This window comes from Sorghum bicolor, chromosome 10 (genome assembly GCF_000003195.3).
Source record: "Sorghum bicolor cultivar BTx623 chromosome 10, Sorghum_bicolor_NCBIv3, whole genome shotgun sequence".
Lineage (NCBI taxonomy): Eukaryota > Viridiplantae > Streptophyta > Magnoliopsida > Poales > Poaceae > Sorghum > Sorghum bicolor.
In genome coordinates, this window is record NC_012879.2 from 7,678,326 (window position 1) to 7,702,299 (window position 23,974).

Genomic DNA, 23,974 nt, shown 5'->3' on the forward strand with positions numbered 1-23,974 from the left:
GCCGCATCCAGATCCGGCCTGCTGGCCTATATATATATATATATGCATGTCTACGACGACGCCAATGGTACGTTGTCTATGTTGTCAGAATGGGTTGAACATGTACCTTTTCGTCGATGGCTCCGTGTTAATAAAGGCTAGGAACAACCCCTGCCGTGGTGTTTACAGCTTGCACAACAAAATCATCTAATTATCTCTATCCTATCTAGATACAACAGAAGATTACAACAACCAGAAGCTATTCTGTTGGAGCCGCTACAATAACCTTGAGAAGCAATCCACGCCTGCAATAACCTATCAGATTGACGCCCGAACCTGTAGCCAAATATTTCAACACCCCCCGTCAATCACAACTTGTCTGAAAGATTGAGATTGTTCCTAAACATCTCTGTTTGCTTGACAGGGAGTGCTTTTGTGAAGCCGTCGGCAATCTGATCCTTAGTGCTGATAAACCTGATGTCCAGACGCTTTGCTGCAACTTGTTCTCTCACAAAGTGATAATCAATTTCTATATGTTTTGTTCGAGCATGGAACACAGGACTAGCTGATAGATATTTTGCGCCAATATTATCACACCATAAACATGCTGCTTGAGGGTGTGGAATACCTAATTCATCAAGTAGTTTCTGTATCCACATTACCTCAGCAGTAGCATTGGCAACGGACTTGTATTCAGCTTCTGTGCTTGATCTAGACATGGTAGCTTGTTTTCTTGCACACCATGATACAATATTGCAGCCGAGGTAGACAGCGAAGCCCCCCATAGAGCGCGTGTCATCTGGGCATCCAGCCCAATCTGCATCTGAAAACGCACTTACAAGCATTGAGTCAGACTTTCTGATTTTAATACCAAAACCAATCGTTCCTTGTACATATCTCAGGATTCTCTTTACTGCTTCCCAATGGACAGTGGTAGGAGAGTGAAGGAACTAACACACTCTGTTAACTGAGAAGGATAGATCAGGTCGAGTTAGGGTCAAGTAGTGCAGGGCTCCAACAATACTTCTGTACCTTGTGGAGTCTGCTACTCTCAATTTTGATCCACTAGTAACAGATAGCTTCTCAGTGACACAAAGTGGTGTTTTGACTGATTTACATGCTTGCATGTTAACTCTTTTCAGAATTTCAGATGCATAACGTTCCTGTGTCAGAAACAGCTCACCCTTTTTCCTGTGAACTTGAATGCCCAAGAAATAGTGCAACTCACCAAGGTCCTTGATGGCAAATTCTTTTTCTAAATCTCGTAGAAGAGCGTCAACTGCTTCCTGCGAGGAGCTAGCCACAATTATGTAGTCAACATAAACTAGCATGAACATAGTATGGTTCCCTTTTCTGTAGAAGAAAAGAGATGTATCAGCCTTGGAGGGAGTAAAACCAAGACTCTGCAGCTTATTGCACAGGCGTGAATACCATGCCCGAGGGGCTTGCTTAAGTCCATATAATGATTTGTCAAGCTTGCAAAGATAGTGTGGCTTAGCTCTGTCTACGTACCCTGGAGGTTGTCTCATATACACCTCTTCTTCAAGAAACCCATGCAAAAAGACATTATGTACATCTAACTGTCTCAAACACCAATTTCGTGATATGGCAAGAGAAAGCACAAGTCGAATAGTAACAGCTTACACCAATTTCGTGATATGGCAAGAGAAAGCACAAGTCGAATAGTAGCAGCTTTAACTACAGGACTGAAGGTGTCCTCATAATCGATGCCATATCTCTATTTGAAACCTTTTGCAACCAATCGTGCCTTGTATCTATCAATTTTGCCATCTGATTTCCTCTTAATTTTGTAAACCCATTTACAATCTATCACATTTTTCCCTTTCTGTGGTGGTACAAGATGCCATGTTTTATTCTTTTGTAATGCATCAAATTCAACATCCCTAGCATGTTTCCAACGTTTATCAGCTAGAGCATGTTGTAAACTGAGAGGCCCCTCTACAATAGCAGCTAGCTGACCATAGTGTATTGTACCATCAGTATATACCTTGGGTTTTCGTATACCTTGTTGCAGACGAGTGGAGGGTTTTTGGAGTTGTGGTTGCACTGAAGGTTGCATGGGTGCTGACGGTGTAGAGGAACCAGAACCTTGAACCACAAGCTCGTGAGACGACAGCATAGAAGATCCGGGCGCAGGTGCCGAGGAAGATCCACCAGCAGCTCCCGCAGTACCGTGTCCCCCCGTGCTCAGGACCGAGGCGGCCAGAGCGAGGACAGAGGGCGCACGTGGCAAACGCGGTGAGGAGCCGGACGGAGGTAGCGCAGAGGCAGACACCGCAGGTTCGGGCAGCGTCAGATCCGAGGCAGTTTCGAATCTGGAAGACGGAGAAGCTGCCTCAGGATCAGTGTTGTCTCCTGCCAAATTTGGAAAGGTCCGAGGGAGCATGAAATCACAATTGTTCGCAGCCGAATCATACTCATGCGACGCAGAATTTTCCCTTGTTCCTGCATGCTCAATGAAAGGGTCAGTGCACAGGGAATCATTACCAGTTGGTCCAGAAGAAGCATCATCATCCCCAAGGTCGGAAGGATTAAGCAATGATGACGGAAGAAGGAGAATTTCAGATCGAAGGCGGGCACCGGCATTGGGGTGGAGTTCAGAAAAAGGATAAATATTTTCATCAAACACAACATCACGGGAGATATACACACGCCCTTCACTAACATCCAGACACTTGAAGCCTTTGTGCAGATTACTATAGCCTAAGAACACACAACGTTTGGACCTAAATTGGAGCTTGCGAGAATTGTAGGGGCGTAGGTTGGGCCAGCATGCAAACCCAAAGGTGCGAACTGATGTATAGTCTGGTGAGTGATGAAACAGACGTTCTAGGGGAGTTGTGTTGTGGATGACTTTACTGGGAAGCCGATTAATAAGATAGGTTGCAGTGATGAAGGCTTCATCCCAAAATTTGAGGGGCATAGAAGCATGAGCAAGAAGGGATAAACCGACTTCAACGATGTGTCGATGTTTGCGTTCTGCTGAGCCATTTTGTTGGTGAGCATAAGGACAGGAAACATGATGGGAAATACCGATGCGTTGGAAAAAAGAATTCAATTTTTGATATTCTCCTTCCCAATCAGTTTGCATAGCAAGAATTTTCTTATTGAATTGGCGTTCTACCATAGACTGAAAATCTTGAAATTTTTGGAATACTTCAGATTTATGACGAAGCAAATAGATCCATGTGAACTTGCTAAAATCATTAATAAAGCTCACATAAAAACTATTTTTGCCTACAAAAGCAGGCGCTGGACCCCATACATCGAAGAACACAAGTTTGAGTGGACTGGATGAAGTACTTGTTGATCTAGGATAGGGCAGCTGGTGACTCTTGCCTTTTTGACAAGCGTCACATACAGTGTCTTTATTCGAATCAAAAATAAAAGGAATATTGTTCTTGCTAAGAACTTGCTGAACTACAGCAGACGATGGATGACCAAGACGACTATGCCATCTAGACGACGAAGACTTCACAGCACCAAACGTCACTTTATTCGGGGAGGATCTAGGCTTCAATGGGTAGAGGCCTCCTTCGCAATTCCCTCTAAGGAGTGTTTTCTTCGTTGCCTGGTCCTTAATCACAAAATGATCGAGATGATATTCAATAAAAACATGATTATCAGAAGTAAGGCGGTGGACAGATGCAAGGTTGTTACTAGCGTCAGGGACATAAAGGACATTGATTAAAGTAAGATCATGACATGGGGCATGAATGAAACTTCGACCAACTTGGTTGATTCGTATACCTGTGTCGTTGGCAGTATGCACCTGATCGGTGCCCTGATATTTTTCCCTCATGGTGAGCTTATCCAGCTCACCGATGATGTGGTCGGTGGCGCCGGTATCAGTGTACCAGTTGGTGTCGATGCCGTACGAAGTTGTGGCGGCGGACACAGAGCGCTGATCAGTGTACTAGTTGGTGTCGAAACGCTTGAAGCAACGCAGCACGGTGTGGCCTTCTTTCCTGCAGAGCTGGTAGGTGGGACGGTCGGTGTTGTTCTGCTGATGACGACCTCCGAAGTTGTTGCTGTTGTTGCTGTTGTTGCCGTTCCCGCAGCCGCGGCCACGACCGCGTCCACGTCCTCCACCGCGACTAAACCCGCCACGGCCTCCATGAGTGGCGGCGTTTGCTAAGGACGGGCCAGAGCTGCCGTGTAGGAGATTGATCCGTTGTTCCCAACTTATCAGTTGGGTGTACAATTCGCCGAGGGTCAACGGCTCCACGCGCGCTGACACAGAGGAGACGATGGGATTATAATCCTCGTCTAGACCTGCAAGAATATACGATGCAAGTTCTTCATCCTCTAGCTTCTTCCCAGCAGCCGCCATATCATCAGCAAGGGACTTCATCTTGCTGAAGAAATCAGCGATATTGGAGGATCCTTTCTGCGCAGTAGCCAACGCCATGCGCGTGTTAATGACACGGCCACGAGATTGCGACGCGGTCATGTCTTGGATGACTTTCCAAACTTCGGCGGCGGTGGTGCAGGTAGACACCTAGACCATCACTTCCCTAGAGATCGAAGACAGCAGATAGTTGACAATCTGCTGATCCTTCGCAGCCCAAGTCTCATACTCGGGATTGGAGATCAATTCGTTAGCTTCTCGGCAGACTTGGGAATTGTCTTAGGCGGCGCCACCATCTCGGGGTCGAGGTAGTGAGCGATCTGGGCGCCGCGCAGTGCCGAGAGAACCTGCATCCTCCATAGAGGATAGTTGTTCTTGGCTAACTACTCGGTGACGGGACAGCCTATCAGGGAGAACAACGCAGACTGCACGGAGGAGGAAGCCATTGGCGATTTTGTGGAATAGACTGGCTCTGATTACCATGTCAAAATGGGTTGAACGTGTACCTTCTCAGGTCCACGGCTCCGTGTTAATAAAGGCCAGGAACAACCCCTGGCGTGGTGTTTACAGCTTGCACAACAAGATCATCTAACTATCTCTATCCTATCTAGATTACAACAGAAGATTACAACAACTAGGAGCTATTCTGTTGGAGCCGCTACAATAACCTTGAGAAGCAATCCACGCCTGCAACAACCCATCAGATTGACGCCCGAACCTGTAGCTAAATATTTCGTATGGTAGAAATCCTCCATGACCAAGAGCTGACGCGTCGGATCGGATGTCTCCCATGCATATGCCATGATCCAACCGCGTTGGGCCGCTGGGCAGCCGTGATCCCCACGGGACGAGCACACCATCACACTAGTGACGACCGCCACTCCATCTTGGGCTCCATCATTCTTGCCTTCTTCTCCGGCCAAAACAAGGGCGGGCCGATCGAGAGAGAGACACGGCAGGGCGGCGCTTGCATTGGGACGAGCGAGGTGGTGTGCTCGGTCGGGTACAGGACGCGCGGCTGCGGTGATGCCCGGCCGCCGGCAGCGCCGTTAGGGCACTCACAATGCAGACTTTATCATAGAGTCTAAAGTTATTTATTACCTCGAACAATGTAGACTTAGAGTCTAAATAAGACTTAGAGTCTTATTTTTTCTATCTTTTTTTAATAAATATGCTGCCACATCAGCAAAATACCATAAATAATATGTAATTAATTGTCTTGGACTCTGTGATAGAGTCTTGCATTGTGAGTGCCCTTATGCGCGACGGGAATAGGCATGTACGCACGGGCATACTCCTCCGTACGTAGATTAGATGTCGTTTTGGACTAGTGGCCCAATTTCGCAATAGATGTCATCGTAGCTGCTGAGCACTCTCTAATGACGTGATTGCCCCTGGCCTTCCGTTGCGGTCGCACACGCGTGCCTCATGCAAAATTGTGTCCAAGTAAAAAAAAAAGGTCACAGGAACTGAACCCCCGCCCCCACCCACGAGCACCTCAAAACCAGCCCTGGTAACCAATAGAACGGAGAATCTTTTATGTCTAGAATACACCCAGCCTTTATTTAATAAGGATAAAACCGAAATATTACTCCTAATTAATGACTCCTTGTTAAGCATATAATTATGTCATAAACGTCATGTATTTCTAGTATGGAGGGAGTATACTGTATGCATGTCTGCAGCCTTGTTTGGTTTTCGAAAAAAATTCTAAAATTTTTCAGATTTTCCGTCACATCAAATCTTGCGACACATACATAAAACATTAAATATAGATAAAAGAAATAACTAATTTTCTATAATTTGCGAGACAAATCTTTTGAGCCTAGTTAGTCTATGATTAAACAATATTTGTCAAACAAACAAAAATGCTACGGTGTCTATTTTGCAAAAATTTCTCGAACTAAAGCCTTGTTTAGTTGGGTGAGGGGAAAAAAATTGGGTACTATAACACTTTCATTTGTATTTGGTAATTATTGTCCAACCATAGACTAACTAGATTTAAAAGATTTGTCTCGTAATTTATAGATAAATTGTGTAGTTAATTTGTGTTTTTGTCTATATTTAATGCTCCATACATGTGGCGTATAATTTGATATGACGGAGAAACAGGCAATCGCCTATGTCGCCATTACGGCCGCTACTACTCCAACTTGGAGAGCTTCTATCGCACACAGTTATACATTTGGAAGATGAAAAGGAGGCGTCATAGACAGGATATATACCTCATGGTTATAAGGTTCATGAGCTTTAAGAATTCTATTTACAAGGTTATTGTTACTAAATATTTCCTTGGCAACATTCTTACATTTTTAGAATATTGGAGTAACACAAAAGGTTAGCTTTGCAATGCTTTTTTTTCCTCCATGCATAGGAGAGCTGCGTATCATTGTATTAATTTAATAAAAAAAGAGTCATACATAGACCCAAACATCACACACACTCGAGAAAACACAGAAGCTAGATCACCAGTTAAGAAAGAAAAACGACCACCCTACAGAGCCCATTAGACTGACTCCAGCAGAGAGTTATCAAGCTCTTTTACAATAAGAAAGCCGATTTTCCAGAGAATATGCAGTGTGTGGGACAAGAGCTTAGGACGTCAGTGTTGATGAAACAGTGGTTGACAAATATAGCATGTCTAATAGTGGCCAAAAGACGTACTGGAGTGATCAGAATCAATCGGATCCTCAGCCTTCTGAATACCACGGAGAATCCCTGACAGAACTGATATAAAACTGGCTGTGGGACCATGTTCAGTTCTGCTAAAACTATCTATAATTGGCCTGCTTGTTAAAAAGTAACTATTTGTTATGAGAGAAAAACACTGCTAAATGACTGACATATTCGCTAATAAGTTTAAGCGAACATCACATAACGTGGGATGTCAACAAGAAAAAAAAAGAAAGAAATGCATAAGAAATAAGAAAATTATTAGGAGGATCATTTTTTTTCTAGCAGGCACCAAGTGCCTAAAGGAGCTCGCAGGATCCAGAACTCAAAAAATAAGAGAATACCTGCAAAAATCAGGAAAGCTACTCTCATCTTCATAATACTTGGAATGGAGTGTCCCATCATATGCTAAAGTATGGATTAAAAAATCACAGCATATGCTGGGTTCTCCGTAAATTGAATCTTTGCTTCCTCTGTTCTACTGAATGAAAAACCTTATTTAGGGGCTATGCTCTACGTTTTTTAGCTCCATTCCACGTTTTTTAGCCAAACGGTTTTAACTCCACATACTGAGTTCGAGGAAAAAACGTGGGTTTGTGAGAGCACCTAAAGAGATACTCCAGAAACTCTAGTTTTTTATGGAGCTGCTCTATGGTGGAGTTTGTGGAACAGTGCCAAACACCCCCTTACACCTACACCACCTAACCTAAGTAACTTGCCAACTAGGAGCAGTGCAGGGAAATGCCTTGAGCACATGCAGGTTATATGGCATAAATATGAAAACTAACCAAAGTCACAAAGAAAAGAGGACATTTACTTCAGTATCGATATCTCCAGAGCAATCTGTTGATGTTAGTGCAAAAGCACATGCATATCTAAATGGGATTGGACATTTCTTCAAGAGGCATCAAAGTTTACAAATAAATGACTTATGGGCAGCCCATAGTGCTGTGGTTAGCTTTTGCTATTTCTTGCCTATTGACTACTCACAATGTTTCGGTCACCTAGTACAGAATATTTAATTCACTATGGACTACTTTTTCACTACATTATGGTTGCTCTAACAATGGGGTATTATGCAAATCAGTCAGGGGGCCATTACTGACCAAGAAAGCTTCACATGCAACTTGGTTGCACCAACAGCAAGTGGGCATTCATCTCTGGTGTTGATCCTTGGAGTGAATAGTATGCGCTCAGATTTACCATCACTGGTCACGGCAGCAATCATCAGCAAATCCTTGACATAGACAGATACAACAGGTCGCAAAAGCTCGAGAAGTCCATAATCGTCAACAGTCATCGCATCAGCCTCTTCGCTATCATAAAGCACAAGCATGTACTTCATGTCGGCAGTGTAGGCAGCGATTTTGCCATGAAAGCCACCCTGCAGAACTTCAACTGCAATAGTTCCCTCCAGTGCACGATCCACAACTGTATAACTCACATCCACAGTACTGAGCCTGGTAGCAAGAGATTTGGTCTGAAACGTGTATCCCGTCACCGATGGACCAGTTGATGCGCTCCTGATGCTTATGACTCCTTTGCTAAGTTCTCTGTCCTGTATTAGATCATCCTTCATCTTGAGATCAGTCTCCACATACATATCTCCACACAATGCGAGACCACGTTTCGGCCCAGTCAAGATCAATGATTCAGCCTACAGCAAGGTTTATTTATTACGGTGGATACGTTAGTAACACATTAATTATGTCTACAAATAAATAGCGCTGAAAAGAAATTATAGCCATGGTATATATATGTAATTATTATTATGCTGCTTGGGTACGTATAAAGCTAGCTAGCTAGCTGATGAAAATAAATGTCAATGGTGTGGATCCGAAGCAAGATGTGTGGATTCATCCTCTAGATGCAACAGTGCTATATATAATCACTATTTGTGTAAGCAGCGTTAAAACACAAACGTGTAACAAGAAGCATATGTGTCTTTCTGAAAGAATGGATTTTTATTAGAAAGGAAGCATTAGGGTGCCCCTAAACAGTCCTGGTTACACTGTGCAGCATGCGAAACAGGAATTGGTTACAGGTCAGGTCAGGTCAGGCCAGTACTATATATGAGTGGAAAACAAGGCACTAATGCATGCACAAACTATAGCTAGAAAAGGAGATGGTGAATGTTGGTTGTACTTGTACCTCGGAATTGATGAGTTGGCAATTGTTGCTGTCGCGGCGGAAGTGATAAACAAACCTCACATCGATGCTGTCCCTGACAATGATAGTGCCGTAGACATGGATTGGGAAGCCGACATCCGAAGAGGCTATCTTGACAGACAGGAAGTTTACAGCCGTAAGTTTACAGCCGTACACAGCCAACCAAAGTCGCTCTCTTTTCTGTAGGGGGAATCGATAAGCTTCATCGGACCAATGGGTGCTGTCATGCATGTGGAAATACAAAGGAAATGCTAGATCATCAGTCATAGATGCTTAATTGGATTGAATTGAAGATTGGTACAAACTAATAGATACTAGCTAGTTGCAGAATTAATCAATCTGTGGAATCAAAAACCCAAACATTGTTACACATATGGAAACAAATTCTAGCATGTGGAATCAAATCAACTCAGCACATTGTTACACATATATATATTATAATAAAATAAATAAATAAATACAAGTTGCAGAATTAATCAATCAATCTGTCGTAGATGGTAGGATGCGCAGGTGGAGGATTGAACTGCAATGGGTACATGCGAAAGGATGGAAGGGAACAAGGGCCGCGGGCAGGCAAGCGACTTACACTCCTCGTCGAGGTCGAGGTTGGAGAGGCCGCCGCGGCTGCATCGGCTGTAGTAGCGGCCCCCCTGCTTGGGATCGAAGTCGACGAAGCGAGCAAAGGCCTCCATCGCCTGACCCCTGGAGTTGCCCTCTTGCATAAGGCGGCGCGCATAGTGAAGCTCGTCGTTCCTCAGCCTCTCCGCCGCCGCCGCTCGCTCGGCCTCGGTCATGCATGAGAAATCTGGCCTCCGCGACACATCAGGGCCGAACCGCCCAACCTGCTTTCGCAACAACGCTTGCTCTTCCTTGAGCTTGGCCGCCTCCGCCTCGGACAAATCCTTGGCCATCATCAGCCTCCTGGAGATGGACCGTAGCTTCTTATGCATGGATTCCTCGAGGTACTCGAGCTGTCGCAACTCTTCATACCACGCCGCCGCCGCCTCCACCGCCATCGCCGCCGCAGTCTCCGAACAAGCCGGATCTAGATTTGTAAGCGCGGCCGGGCCCCCGATCAATCACGAGTAGATCGAATATCGAGACCGAATTCGTTTATATGTCCATATCCGAGTCCGAATATTCAACATCCCATATCGTATCCGTATTCGAATACTTAAATTATATATTTATGATGTCGACATCCAATTATATCTTATCCGACATGATTGATATTATCCGTATTCAAATCCGAATCCAACTATAAATATAAAAGCAAATTTGATATCCGTCCATATCTAATTCGTTTTCATCCCTAATCACGACAAACCATCTATCAATCACCCACGGGGCATCTTCTTTATTTGGCGATGATGGGCTTTTTCTCTACGGCTATCAGCCTGGCCCACTAACCCATGCCTGTCACCACATTTCAAGCCCAATCCAGTCTTTTAAGGCATTTTTTCTTCTCTTACCGAGAGACCGATTGATATTCAAAACTTGGCCGAGCATCTTTAACAGTTTGCTAAAATTTATTTGCTATATTTTGAGTTTTGGCAACTTGGTAAAAGATTTGGCAAGTGAAAAAAAATTACTATCTCTAATAGTTTGCCATTTAGACTTGCCAAATAAAAAAAAAGCCCACACCCCAACTACCAACGCTCATCTATCTGTGGCCCGTGCCTGACGCCTAGACGTCGCCTCCGTGCGTAGCAGATTTTATTTAGCTTTCGAACACTTTGGACACTCTTTCACCTTGTTCAGTTCGCAAAAGTTTTTAGATTTTGACACTGTAGCATTTTTGTTTTTATTTGACAAACATTGTCCAATTATAGAGTAACTGGACTTAAAAAATTCGTCTCGCGATTTACATATGAACTGTGCAATTAGTTTTTGTTTTCATATATATTTAATGCATCATACATGAGCCGTAAGATTCGATATGATGGAGAATCTTGAAAATTTTTAGAAACTAAACAAGGCCTTTGAATCTATCATAGCACCTCAGCAGCTTGTTTAGTTCCCAAAAACTACCAAAAATTTTCAAGATTCCCCGTCACATCGAATCTTACGACACATGCATGAAGCATTAAATATGGATAAAAATAAAAACTAATTACACAGTTTACCTGTAAATTGCGAGAAGAATCTTTTAAACCTAGTTAGTTTATGATTGGACAATATTTGCCACAAACAAACGAAAATGCTACAGTACCCAAACCCAAATTTTTTTGCAAACTGAACAAGGCCTCAGCGGCAGCAGCACGGCAGCAGCTCGCGGCAACGAACGGCGCCGGGAACGAGATACGCGACGAGTCCGCGCGTGTAGAAGTCCGCGCGCGGATAGGGAGGATGGCAACTCCAGATTTTTGGTAAACATGTGTTAGCAAACTGTCGGAGAGAGTTTTTATCATGGATTTGCCAAAATTTGTGAGATAGCAAGTGTTTTAGCAAACTTTTGGAGATGCTCTAACCGCTCAGCTTCAGCTTCATGCGTAGCTTATCATATAATACTCGTGCTAACATCACGGTTTTATCTCAAGGATACACATAAAAACAACCAATCATTTTGTTCCATATTTTAAATTTTACATAATTGTATTTGAACATGTATACAGTCTGAAAACACTTTTGCATAAGAATGAATGGTAAAGTTATTTATAGTATTAACCATCTAAGTTACGTTCTATCTAAGTCCTAAATTATGACTTAGAGATCTTTAGGGAATTAATAAAACTTCTTCCGTGTTTGCAAACACAAGCTACTTTGGGCAATTAACCAAACAACAACAAGGTTAAAAGATAATAAAATAATATATTTTACTGTTTTAATATGAAATCAACTCGAATGTGTAAATTTGATTAGAATCACAGAAAAGCTTTACTTAATAGGTTTGATAAAAAAATAGTTGTTAGGCTAGTAGACGGCATGAGTATCGGGGATCTTGGTACAAGAAAATTCACTTGAAGTTACAGAGTGCAAACGATAAATCATTAAGTATTAATCCATAAAAATAAAATGGTTTACCAAGATGCCTAAAATGAAAGTATGAAGCACACGTTTAACAATATATATTCACATGAGGACTGATAAAGTGGTATGAATATACATTATTGCAGCTGGGCCCTCTGAAAGCACACAATCATGATCTGTTGGCGAGATATTGTAGAGATGATATTAATTTAATTAATACATAAATATGCTCTATGCAAATACATATTTATTTAAGCTGGATTTGTAACATGACTTATAAATGTTGCTGTAGTACCTTGTACATATTTATCGACCATATAAGTTTTCGTTGTGCAATCCATGTCCGCTTGGTATCTTCATCAGCGTCCCAATCATCATGTGTTGGTTCAAATAGTTTATGATCAAATTCATCTTTATTGTTTGTGACATCCATGGTTGTAGCGCCGCTCAGGTAAATGAACTTCTACAAATATTTTTAAAATAGTGAAAGTAGGCAATGGACTAGAGATGACCGCATATGGGCCTCTAGGTCGTGGCACATAATTATCATTTCTATGTAGCCAATTTATGGGATCTTCTCACTCGTCATTTTTTCCCAATATAGTTGATAATATAGTTCCAATACTCGTACCTTCACATATGGACAACGGTTCATGATATATATATATTTAGGCAGTTAGTCTCTAGAGTTGGCTGCAAGATTGTGCAAGCAATCCCTCAGTGTAATATTTGTTTTCGAAACATAACCATTCTCCATCTAACAAAGTAAACATAGTCTATTCATTGATAGGAGTACTGCAATACATCTTTGTGGTCTCTTTAAAAGTTCAGTCTCCCCCAATCTAGTAACATGGATTGTGTCAGGCAGAGCTTATCTCTAGTATGCATCAGTTTTTTTTAAAAAAAAAACTAATTGGTAGCAGAATTTAAAGACAACTTTTAATATGACCGTCGTAGCTCTGATGTGGTTCCACACCAAATGAACATCTGAACTTGTTGCAGGAGGCACGTACTTACGACTGAGTTGATGATAATGGAGAGAAAATTTCCAAGTGTAAATCATAGGGGGAAAAAGAAGGTGCTGTAATACTACTTTTGCCGTAATACTATTTTTCTCTTGTGAAATATCTTGTCAGGGCATACCTATTTAGTGCTCGTTTACAGAAGCAAAACACCCTGCTGTTGTGTCTCATCCACTGCTCCACGTAATCGATGATGTCCACCATGTGTAGTAATCGCAAGTCGCAGAAGATCAAACCGGGTGTCCTGCTAATGATGATCCACACGTCGAGACAAATTAGAATTAAATGGTCTGATTTGCTTGACTGACTGATAAATTGAATTTGCTATTAAAGTACTACCAATTAGACCTGGATGCTGATGGCAGCCGCTCACCAACCAGACCTGCAGTGGATGCCGATGGCAATTGGCAACTGGCTGCTAGTAATAACAGATGAAGTGGGGGGTCAGGGGAAGATGTAGTATAGATGCAAGGGGAGAAGGCTATGAGGGGAAGTTACGTACCTAGTGCCAGATGAAGATCTCGCCCGGTAGTAATGGTGTTCAGGAGGTGTATACTATAGCACAAGAACTAGAGCATCGTAGATCGAGCGTTCCGGGAGGAGACGGCCGCGGCGGCGGAGGCCACGGAGGAGACGGCCGATTGTGGCGTGATTGTGGGTAGTATTAGCGTCGGTCTTTTTTTTTTTTTTTTTTGTGCTCGTGCGTATTCGAACCTTGACTGGCGGATGCGCGAGGTTTGAGTTTGAAGTCTTTGCATCAAACTTTCATTGCTAGCCATAAGATCTGATCTAGGTGAGGCTGTCAGCATGTGGATGGGCAGCACGGGCTGCTTGGTGAATGCGTTGGTGGTGGCGGTGAAGAGCCAGCGAGATGGGGCACAGGAAGTAGCAGGGGCAGGGCCCCATCGCCTTCCCCCCTGCCCTCTTCTTCGCCGGAGCCGTGGTCAGGGGCAGCGCCGCCCGGCGTCCCCCAAGTCACAGGCCACCGCCCCAGAACCTCGCTGCTCCACTGCCAAAACGCCCGACGCTCGTCTCCCCCACCATGAGCACCACGGCGGCACCGTTGTACCCGCAATCACGACCTGCCGCTCCATCACACGTCGTGCCGAGCTTCCGCAGCACGGACTCCCAACTACACCCTCGTTGCTGCCTTGGAGCCCGACCTCGACCTGCGTCCCTCGAACCGCCGAGCCACGCCTCCATCGTCGTTGAGGAGACGTATTTCTAGTGTGATTCTGATCCTGTGAGTGGGCGCCTGGTGCATACACTGGAATGCTCGCAGGTCGCAGCTCGCAGCTCGCTGGGTGCCTCGGTGAGGGGGCTCTGTTGAAGAAGGATGGCTGCGGAGGAAGATCTGTCACCCAAAAAATATGAAAAAAGATACAGGCATATGACAAATACTCCTAATGTTTTAGCTTACTCCGTCCATTCTAAGTTATACAACACTTTGTCTTTTTTAGATATATTGATTTTGTTATGTAACATGATAAGTCTAAGTTCATAATAAAAAACTATGTATATAGAAAAAAAAAACAAAACATCTTATAATTTGAAATAGAGAGAATAACAAGTTCCAGTTCAAAAAGCTCCATCTGCAATATAGGCAGGACATTCTTAGTTTCTATGAAATATATGCAGTTAGCTATTAGTGTACTAGTAGTACCACACAGTATTTTCTATAAATGGCATTTAGTATTTACAAAGCAAAACTCTTCATGTTTCAACTTCTCATTCCCTATGGAAACTCTCCTCTACATGCTATACAAACGTTTACTACAAAACTGTACAAGCCACACCGGAGGATCGGTTGACACCTCACACCATCAATCAACAGCTTAGTGTAACTCCAAAAGGGTCACAGATTCCAAATTCCTTGCTTTTCGGTGCGGCAGACCGTGAGCATCTCTTCATACTTGGAAGCATTGACGAAGCCCCAAAGCTGCGTCAGATAGGTTATTGCAATCAGGTTTCATCGTGACAAATGTTGAAAACTGAAGCACATGCAGAACCTTCAGCTACTGAGTACAGATTGTGTACCTCCACATCTTTGATTTTGAATTCCTGGGTATGGGATAAGCATGGGTTGTTAAAAGTCTCGGAAGTGGAACTAGAACCAGTCACACTGCAAAGATCAACAGAGCAGCCAGGAATATGTGAGATACATAAGACAACAAAAGATGATGAAAGACAAAATGACGTGCTGGCATATAAACCTTTCTAGGAATTTTCCATCAATATGCTAACAAAACCTAGAAACTAGGAATTTTGTGTCACGATGGAAAGGAAGAACAGAGATTACAGGTCTCCATCGAGATAAAGTGCGAAGTGACCACCACCTCCCATTGCCAAATAGTCGGTAGAACAAAACGTAAAATAGTTATTAGCACCTGCAGTTCAAAATGTAGAATTCTTGATATACAGTTTTGTAAATATGATGATAACAACAAGCCAATAACAATACCCAACTGGGCTACATGAACATTGAACATTGAACACTTGGTTAAAGAGTTAAAGATGTAAGCATTCCAGATCTAGGCATTTAGGATAAGCATCTAGACAAGGATAATAACAGGGACTCGGGGAGTAACCTAAATGGCAGATAGCAGAGCTAGTAGTCCAAAACTCAGAAGTGTAGGAAATCAATGGACCATAAAAATGTGCAATACCTGTTTTTGAGGTTGTTGTAAAAAAAATAATGTAAGCTTAGCAAACATAAATTACCTGTTGGATGGCATATAACAGGACGGCCATCTACGTTGGTGAACACAAAGCAGTCATTAGTTCCCTGAAACATTAGATGTAAGTACAATCAGCGTAGTGTAAAATAGGCATCCTGAAATCAGCAGCAGCATGTTTATCGAACCTGATACTTCTTTTTTATGATAGGCTGCAGTGGGGCCTCGACCAAACCACCAAAAACTGCTCCTCTTCGATCCCCAACTATCTGGAATAGCAATCAACAAATTATAATGTGGATAGCAGTAACTAAATTGTACAATAAACTAAAGCATCATTCCTCAATGGCCCCCCACAATGTATGATCGAATCCAGTGGCACTTTCATCAATAGATTAAATGGCTGGATAACACAATTATGGAGATCCTAGGTGCTGCTGAGGGATATTTGTTTCTTTGGCAAGCTTTCCAAGGCAGAAAAACCCAGTCAGCACAGCAACTGAAGGAAAGGAATTATCCCATGAATAGAATTTGTTTTATATGGGTGTATTTGTAATTGTATACAAGCATAATTCCAGAACTGGAAATTATTTTGGTGCTGTCAGAGGGATTCAATATTTAACAGCTTCTGGAAATAGCAGTATGAAATTTGAGCCATCTCTTGTCAGATGGAATGTTAGGTCTACAATCAACTAAATAAAAACTTGCATGAAAATATGCAAAATCGCTGGTGTGTGAAAGGATATCATAAGTCATATCATAAAGTTTAGGCATGTATGATCAGAGTGACAGAGCTCTGTTTTTTGGAGGATATTGTATTGACATGGCATTGTGTGCTAGTTTTACACTAAAATTGCCAGTGATACTTGTGTTATATAATCTGTATTATTTGATATTATACATAAAAAAAAACATAACTAGAGTAGTGTAATCATATTTCATGCAAGGGTAAAAGCCAAGTTTACCATGTTTAGTGTAACATAAGGGTAAATATGAACAGTACATAAAAATGCTACTACGTAAAATACCAGAAGTGAGTAGCCAGCACAAAGCCTGCTTCTTCGATACAGAGTAGACAAAGAAATTCCATGCCTCCAGGTGCTGAAAAGGTGTGAACACAGATATCAGAAAACTATATTGGAACGATGGTAATAATCAGCAACATATTTATGTTCCAGAGATGCCTCCAACCTGTATACCAGCATCCAGTTCCTTCCTTGAGCAAGAACAGGAAGAGATGTATAAAGAACAGCTCGCATCATTTCTGTTAGAAGAACAGATGGTTCAGACATAGCTGGCAATTTATCATGCAAAGTTGATTCTTTTGATCGCTTCATTTCAAATCTGGGTGCAACTGATTCTGTTTGACTTATGATTTCACCATCAATGCTGGGGGTCTGTTTCTGTTTCAAATTACCAAGTCCTGCTTTGCTAATAATCCTACCAATGGAATGTTTCCCTCTACTAAGCAGACTTTTCCTCCCACTACATGCCTTCCCAACAGGTGTTAAAGTTGGGTATTCCACATCTAGATTATGCTCAGTTATGGTCTCCATTGAATCCTTGCTGGCAGTTGAGGAAGGCACAAAGGACATCAGAAATGCTCTGAAGGAAGATGTGTCAGGACCATCAGGAGTCTCAGAATTTTGGTCAGAATCATCATCATCGAATAGTGTGTCTTTTCCTTCATTGGCCTCCTATAAGAGAGAAATAAACATTAAGCTTTTAAATGAATGGATTGGGTCAATGGAATGGTTGACAGTAAGTGCCATTTTATTTGCCAATGATTCAGAGACTACACAATTCATTAGTATTTCCAAATCTGGGTTCTTTTTGTCTCATGAAGATGGAGGTACCATTCAAACTTTTGCTCTATGAAAACGGTAGTGATAATGTCCCAAGAAATATTTGGATTTGGCGCTTTTCAGTTTATCATTACCCTGGATGTTAGTTATTATCCAAATTGCACATTGCAGCTCATCAGTAAAAGCAGCTTAAAGCAAAAACAAAGCCTTTTACCCCAAAGAAAGGTGTGCCAAAGCAACTTCTATGTAACTGTCTTGTGGATATTGCGGTACCACAGGCATCAGCATCGTGCAGGAGTTGACTCTGCTGATTATTCTAATTCAGCATCAAGCTAGACTAGAGTTCTCTGAATTAAAGATAGTGTTCTACTTAGAATTTGATGAAAAGAGACTGTTAGGATTATGTTTAGGGTTGGAGTTAATTTGTTGGAGAGAGGACTATACATGGTTGTACTCATTATCGACCAAGAAATCAATCAAGAAGTTATAACCCAAATATTGCCTTCTCTTTCAGTGCTATAGTCATCACGGCGCCACCGAAGTTCAAGTGTTCAGTTCTGTGTCCATTTCCATGCCATCACTACTCCCTCGACCCTATACACTTCCCTACCACCAGCCCTGACAGCAAGTCTCCCTGTATCCCTGTACTGTACTGTTCTGTTCTTCTTTTTTTATTAATAAAGCTCTCCTGTAGGGGCCTCGGCCCCTCCAGTTCTCCTCAAAAGAAAGTGTGCCGGTTTGTTGATACCCTAGTGCAATTGGGTCCAAGGTTTTGCTCTACACTTCTAATAGGCAAAGTGATATCCATAAAAGGCCTCTGTCGCACTCGGACACTCCATAGGTCATCCAGGAGGACCAGATCCCGATGAATTAGCATCCACATCGCACCTCTAGGCTCAGCATTTAGCAGCACCACAGGCCACAGCGAAGGAGAAAGTAAACCTCACAAAGCCAAACAAAAAACATAACCGATCGACAGCAATATACACGCCAACGCTATACCCCAATCTCCAGTGGCAGCACCCTAATCAGCAATCGATCGAATCGAGCCAGCGGCCCGGAAATGGAACGGGATTTTCCGGAGCAGACCAATAATAATCCTGTAGGGCGAGCGAAGCGGGGATAGGATCATAGATAGAAAAGAGGTGGCGCAGGAGGGAGGAACTCACCGGGAGGTGGGAGGGGTGGTGTCGCTGGCGCTCGCGCTCGGAGACGGGGTTGAGGATGACGGTGGCGAGGTCGGACACCAGGTGCGCCGCCTTCCCGCCCAGCGCCGGCAGATACCCCATCCCGGCTTGAGCCCGCGCCGCCCTCGCGCTGGTGAAAAGAGGCTGAGATCAGGGGAGTCCGAGTCCGATCACCATGCCCGTGCTCCACCTCCTGCTGCTGCCGGTGTCGAGAAGTCGAGAGCGTTCCAGTGCGGGGTAAAGAGAGGAGAGAGCGGTGGAGAGAGGTGGATGCGCAGAGTTCGCTGTGCGGCCTGTGCCTGTGATGGGGTCTTGGGGGCTGGGGTTGGATCCGTGCACTTGACCAGTTGACCCCATGACCTCGTCGGTCGGTCCGGTTGTGGTTCGCTCTCTCGGAAAATTGGGCTGGATCCGATAAAAAAACATTTGGGCTGGATCGAACGCCGGGCCTTCAGTCTGCTAGGAGCCAAGGAGGCAGCATGAGCCCAGTAATGAAAATTCAATTTTCTTTTCTTCTTGTATATAATGCATCTATTGCTAAATGCTAACAATTATAAATGCATGTGTCCCTCCGATGTCATCAACAACCCATACATGACTGGCCAAAAATTCTCTCAAAAAAAATATGACTGACCAAAACAGAAACTAATAGCACCACATTTCCATTCTAAAAAAATTGGCTTTTTACAAGGCATTAATACAGCATGCTCGCTGCCTGTTAACCACCAAGGCCAGTAATTCCACATTTCCATTCTGAAAAAAAATCTCTACAGCCTTGACTGATCCTCTCAATTTTCCACACATAATAACATACCCCAATGTGTATTATGGACAAAGAAATTTGGAGTAAAGTTCTTACATACTCCAAATTTCTATTCCCTTCCATTACAAAGGAATATATATTATATATTTTAAATAATATACGCTGCATGTGTATTAGTATAATCCAGATTAGATCACTAATAATTGCACACGCTTTTACGCGGCGAGAGCCGAGAGGCCTTCTCTTCCCCTGCATTTCCGCGCATTTTAATACGGAGGCCTGCTGCCCCTCTCCGCCCCTGTTCGCCTATCCCCTCGATCCCGCATCACAGTCACCGGGAATGGCGACGCTCAAGGTCCCAGCCACTGTCCCTCCCGTCGCCGATGACTGCGAGCAGCTCCGCAAGGCATTCCAAGGTCAGTGCCTCCGCTCTTGTCTCGGCCTGATGGCATTCTCTATTTCTCTTCTCCGCGCCGTACGTTCGCGGGCGTGACGAGCGATCGCGCGATCTGACGGTGCGTTCGTCTCCCCGCGGGCTTGCTTTGCAGGGTGGGGCACGAACGAGGCGCTCATCATCTCCATCCTCGGCCACCGCGACGCCGCGCAGCGCCGCGCCATCCGCCGCGCCTACGCCGAGGCCCACGGCGAGGAGCTCCTCCGCTCCATCACGGACGAGATCTCCGGCGACTTCGAGGTAAAGCGATCCGCCACTGATCGTCGCCGCATGCGCGGGCATCTCCCTCCGCGCGGCCAGCCACCGTCTCCAGATCTCTCTCTGACCGGGCTGTGATGGGACCAGAGGGCCGTGATCCTGTGGACGCTGGACCCAGCGGAGCGCGACGCGGTGCTGGCCAACGAGGCGGCGCGGAAGTGGCAGCCAGGGAACCGCGTGCTCGTCGAGATCGCCTGCACGCGCACCTCCGCGCAGGTCTTCGCGGCCAGGCAGGCGTATCACGAGCGGTTCAAGCGCTCGCTTGAGGAGGACATCGCTGCGCACGTCACTGGGGACTTCCGCAAGGTGATGCGTTCTCGCTCTCGCCTGTTTTTCCATGCCTGTAGAAGCAGTCTCGATATTGCGATCTGATACGTCGGTGTGCGATCGGTTGGAATTGCTACCTGCTTACCTTGGCCAGGGGTAACTGAATGTGGATCGAACCTTTATCTGTTGATTTTTCGTTTCTTGAGTGTTGATCTCATGTAAGATATCGAGATGTGAATTTGTGTGTTTAAGTCAAACATTGAGAATATAAATCATGAATAACTTTAAGTTTTTAAGTTTGAAAAATGTGAAAACGATATGAATAGGTTTGTCTTGAAAAACACTTTCATAAAAATATACATATACCACTTTTTGATAAATGTTTTTGTAAAAATAAGGAGTCAAAGTTAGGCTTTAGAGACCATGTGGCTGTCCTAAATGACTTTCTTTATAGGTATGGAGGGAGTATTCATTATGAGATTTTTTTTTGAAAATTCATTATGAGATTGTTGTCGGATCCAGCTGTGTATCTGGGCTCAGTCACATAGATTGTTCTTTATGAAAAATACATTATATAATGTCTTTTGCCTTTGTTGCATGCTGGTGATCTATACTCCAAGTTGCAGTTTTTTTTATCCTCCTTAAGGCAAAGCTCAAATGAAAATTCAGTCTTCCTTCCAAAATCTGATGCCCGCAGCCCACCATTTGTCTTCTCTTTATTTTGTTTGTATCAATCGTAAAACAAGGTTAGATATGGGAATATGCAAGATTTATTTTGACAGGGTCTACTACTTTAGAAGATGGCACTCATTTTCATATTGATATTTGGGAACCTTATTCTAGGTTTTGCAAGCTCCCTGAGATTTCAACAAAAGGAAGAAGACTGCAAGAGTAAAATTTGCCAAACTCTGTGACCTAACCTAACCTTTGTTTTGTTCTTCATTTCAGCTACTGGTGCCACTTGTAAGTACATACCGCTATGATGGACCAGAGGTCAACACAAGGTTGGCACACTCAGAAGCCAAACTACTCCATGAGAAGATCCATCACAAGGCTTACAGTGATGATGAGATCATCAGAATCCTCACCACTAGGAGCAAACCTCAGCTGCTTGCTACATTCAATCATTACAATGATGCATTTGGCCACCGAATCAACAAGGTGCATACCATGTCATAAACTTATCTTGTTCTTTGCTTTATAAAATTTACAGGATGTGACCTTATTATGTCATGTTTGTTCTGCTTATAAGTGCTTCTGCATTGCATTACAGTTGAACCAGATTATTCATTTATCAAATGAGTACGGTGCATACTGTCATTGCATGCTGTCCCTCATTTACATGTATGATGATCCACATCGATATAAATTGCCCATTCATATTCTGAAGGAAAATAATAAGCTTGCATGCTCTTGCTGATATACATCTGTTCTTACACTGTCTTATAATGCACTTATGAATTCAATCGTCCAACTAGGAAGGAGCAGGTGTGACATTGGGCAAGTTGTTTACTCATTTTAGTTTTTGTTCCCATCAAGATCAACCTCACCCAATAGTTAGTGTTCAGATCCAGTTTTGATAATTTCACTGTTCCTTATGGCTGGATCAGTTGCATTATGTTGTTTTGTCCATTAACTTTGTTGGTCCATTTTCATCTGCAGCTTGTTCTGTTTGGTCTTTGGTACGGAAATTTCATGACACTCTAGCAAAGCTATCCATGTTCAGAACTATATACAACTGCAGTCAGAAATTCTTTTCTGGATCAATTAATGTGTTCATGTTTCCTCAGTCTTTTTTAAGAGGAGTTTCATATTCATCTGTAGTATTCATGATCATTTCAAGTCTATATTAAGTGGCAGGACTCCTTAATTTCTGCTAAAATAATTGTTAGCATGATCACTCAGGTCTTTTGCATAGTTCACAAAATCTGGTGCTGGAATTTATGTCTGTGAAAATGGCATTTTCCTTACTGATAATATTGTTACTATATACCAGTGCAGAATTACCTTGCTACTTAGAAGGAAGTATTACTCTTACCAATCAGATTTAATGATGTAGTAGGAGTGCTTTGTTAATTCATAACATTTGGTGGATGCATTACTCTTACCAATCGAAAGTTTACTCAGCTCTGAAATGGCATTCAGAACATTTGGTGGATGTAGAAGCGTTTCGTTACAGTTCACTTTGATGTTTTGCTGTTTTCGGAGTTCCATTTCTGCACCATAGTACTCATCATTTGCTTGACCTACCAATGTCCAATTTCACAGGTCTCCTAGTATTATGAACAAAAATATTTGCACGATGCACCACCTCCTAGTTCCATGATAAGACACATTCTAATAACCTCCGTGATTCACAGGATCTGAAGGCTGACCCCAAGGATGAGTACCTCAAAACACTGCGGGCAATCATCCGGTGCTTCAGTTGCCCCGACAGGTACTTTGAGAAGGTCGCCAGGCAGGCCATAGCGGGGCTAGGCACAGACGAGAACGCCCTGACCAGGGTCATTACCACCCGCGCTGAGGTGGACCTGAAACTGATTAAGGAGGCGTACCAGAAGAGGAACAGCGTGCCCCTGGAGCGCGCCGTCGCTGGGGACACCTCCGGCGACTACGAGAGCATGCTCCTCGCGCTCCTTGGGCAGGAGTGATGAGCCGTGGTGCACTGTTGCGTCTCTGACCGGCGCCGTGGTGTCGTTCATGATGATAATCAGAATAAACCTGGTATGCCTAGCTGTACCAGAGGTGGTTTCTTCGGACTTCGGTCCTGGTATTACAGCTTGCATAGCAGTGGTGATAAATAAGTTACTGTGTTTTCGACGAATGAACTCAATGTTTAGCTACGTGGGCACTAAGTCGTGGAACCTCTGTTGCATATGTTGGCAGAGACGCAGAGACGTTATATCATGAGAAACAGCCCGGGAGCTCCAGTGACCATCATAGTGTAGGCGACTATGGCGGTATGCCTTTGTTATCTGCTGCTTTATTGTCCACAGGGGTGCATATACATAAACTGTACTCGTCTCGTTCGCTGACATTGCAGTAGTGTTGCGACGTGACTTGTTCCGTACCCGAGCCACCTGGGGAAAAGAAAATGAGAGGCAATAGCTTCGAGCTGAACCGCCGCCCCGCTGTCGCGACCAGCGAGGAAGCAATAAGCAAGGCCGTCGGCCCATGCCGTAGATAGTACTCCTCCGGTTGTCTTAACATGTCACATTAATATTATCCTAAGTCAAATATTAGTATTTTTAAATATCCATATCAAAAAAATCATATGATTTTTTTAAAAAAACATATAAATTATATATTAATAGTCCTAAGTCAAATATTACTATCTTTGACTATTCATTTTAAAATTACAATTTTACAACATATAGAAC

At 43.4% G+C, this 23,974-nt stretch overlaps 4 protein-coding genes and 1 long non-coding RNA gene across 9 annotated transcripts; 1 reads left to right on the plus strand and 4 right to left on the minus strand.

The window, feature by feature from the left end:
• Nucleotides 348-1,316, minus strand: LOC110431073 (uncharacterized mitochondrial protein AtMg00810-like). Its single transcript, XM_021449766.1, has 2 exons — nt 935-1,316; nt 348-802 (listed from the first exon to the last, which is right to left on the minus strand). The coding sequence occupies exons 1-2, from the start codon at nt 1,314-1,316 to the stop codon at nt 348-350; spliced, it is 837 nt and encodes a 278-aa protein (XP_021305441.1).
• On the minus strand, nt 7,823-10,300 carry LOC8080054. The gene is made up of 3 exons (XM_021448935.1): nt 9,780-10,300; nt 9,176-9,413; nt 7,823-8,681 (listed from the first exon to the last, which is right to left on the minus strand). The coding sequence occupies exons 1-2, from the start codon at nt 10,207-10,209 to the stop codon at nt 9,322-9,324; spliced, it is 522 nt and encodes a 173-aa protein (XP_021304610.1). The 5' UTR covers nt 10,210-10,300; the 3' UTR covers nt 7,823-8,681; nt 9,176-9,321.
• Nucleotides 11,388-13,857, minus strand: LOC110431345. Of its 2 annotated transcripts, XR_002448841.1 has the most exons (4): nt 13,688-13,857; nt 13,534-13,600; nt 13,307-13,429; nt 11,388-12,626 (listed from the first exon to the last, which is right to left on the minus strand). It is a non-coding gene; the product is annotated as an uncharacterized LOC110431345 (long non-coding RNA). The 2 variants fall into 2 exon arrangements; XR_002448840.1 differs by lacking the exon at nt 11,388-12,626 and having other exon boundaries at nt 12,648-13,429.
• LOC110431344 (nuclear receptor coactivator 7-like) lies at nt 14,757-19,164 on the minus strand. 4 transcript variants are annotated; one of them, XR_002448839.1, is made up of 8 exons: nt 18,835-19,163; nt 17,052-17,557; nt 16,889-16,961; nt 16,049-16,129; nt 15,907-15,970; nt 15,399-15,572; nt 15,223-15,307; nt 14,757-15,124 (listed from the first exon to the last, which is right to left on the minus strand). XR_002448839.1 is itself a non-coding variant. In XM_021450396.1 (8 exons), the coding sequence occupies exons 1-8, from the start codon at nt 18,952-18,954 to the stop codon at nt 15,041-15,043; spliced, it is 1,101 nt and encodes a 366-aa protein (XP_021306071.1). In that variant the 5' UTR covers nt 18,955-19,162; the 3' UTR covers nt 14,757-15,040. The 4 variants fall into 4 exon arrangements, 3 of the variants coding, with proteins under 3 accessions (XP_021306071.1, XP_021306073.1, XP_021306072.1); XM_021450396.1 differs by having other exon boundaries at nt 15,485-15,572; nt 18,835-19,162; XM_021450397.1 differs by lacking the exon at nt 14,757-15,124 and having other exon boundaries at nt 15,300-15,384; nt 15,437-15,572; nt 18,835-19,164.
• LOC8065498 (annexin D7) lies at nt 19,856-23,587 on the plus strand. Its single transcript, XM_002436685.2, has 5 exons — nt 19,856-20,031; nt 20,164-20,309; nt 20,415-20,633; nt 21,543-21,755; nt 22,955-23,587. The coding sequence occupies exons 1-5, from the start codon at nt 19,956-19,958 to the stop codon at nt 23,243-23,245; spliced, it is 945 nt and encodes a 314-aa protein (XP_002436730.1). The 5' UTR covers nt 19,856-19,955; the 3' UTR covers nt 23,246-23,587.

Bases quoted from the DNA above. Each gene is read 5' to 3' on its own strand.
- LOC8065498 (XM_002436685.2), top strand. From the start codon at position 19,956: ATGGCGACGCTCAAGGTCCCAGCCACTGTCCCTCCCGTCGCCGATGAC. The intron at 20,032-20,163 runs GTCAGTGCCTCC...CTTGCTTTGCAG, and splicing joins GCTCCGCAAGGCATTCCAAG to GGTGGGGCACGAACGAGGCG. The intron at 21,756-22,954 runs GTGCATACCATG...CGTGATTCACAG, and splicing joins TTGGCCACCGAATCAACAAG to GATCTGAAGGCTGACCCCAA.
- LOC110431344 (XM_021450396.1), bottom strand. From the start codon at position 18,954: ATGGGGTATCTGCCGGCGCTGGGCGGGAAGGCGGCGCACCTGGTGTCC. The intron at 16,130-16,888 runs GTATTTTACGTA...TTGCTATTCCAG, and splicing joins GTGCTGGCTACTCACTTCTG to ATAGTTGGGGATCGAAGAGG. The intron at 15,125-15,222 runs GTACACAATCTG...TATCTGACGCAG, and splicing joins TCAAAATCAAAGATGTGGAG to CTTTGGGGCTTCGTCAATGC.
- LOC8080054 (XM_021448935.1), bottom strand. From the start codon at position 10,209: ATGGCGGTGGAGGCGGCGGCGGCGTGGTATGAAGAGTTGCGACAGCTC. The intron at 9,414-9,779 runs GTAAGTCGCTTG...CATGCATGACAG, and splicing joins CCTCGACCTCGACGAGGAGT to CACCCATTGGTCCGATGAAG.
- LOC110431073 (XM_021449766.1), bottom strand. From the start codon at position 1,316: ATGTTCATGCTAGTTTATGTTGACTACATAATTGTGGCTAGCTCCTCG. The intron at 803-934 runs GTTAGTTCCTTC...GTGCGTTTTCAG, and splicing joins CTTCTCAGTTAACAGAGTGT to ATGCAGATTGGGCTGGATGC.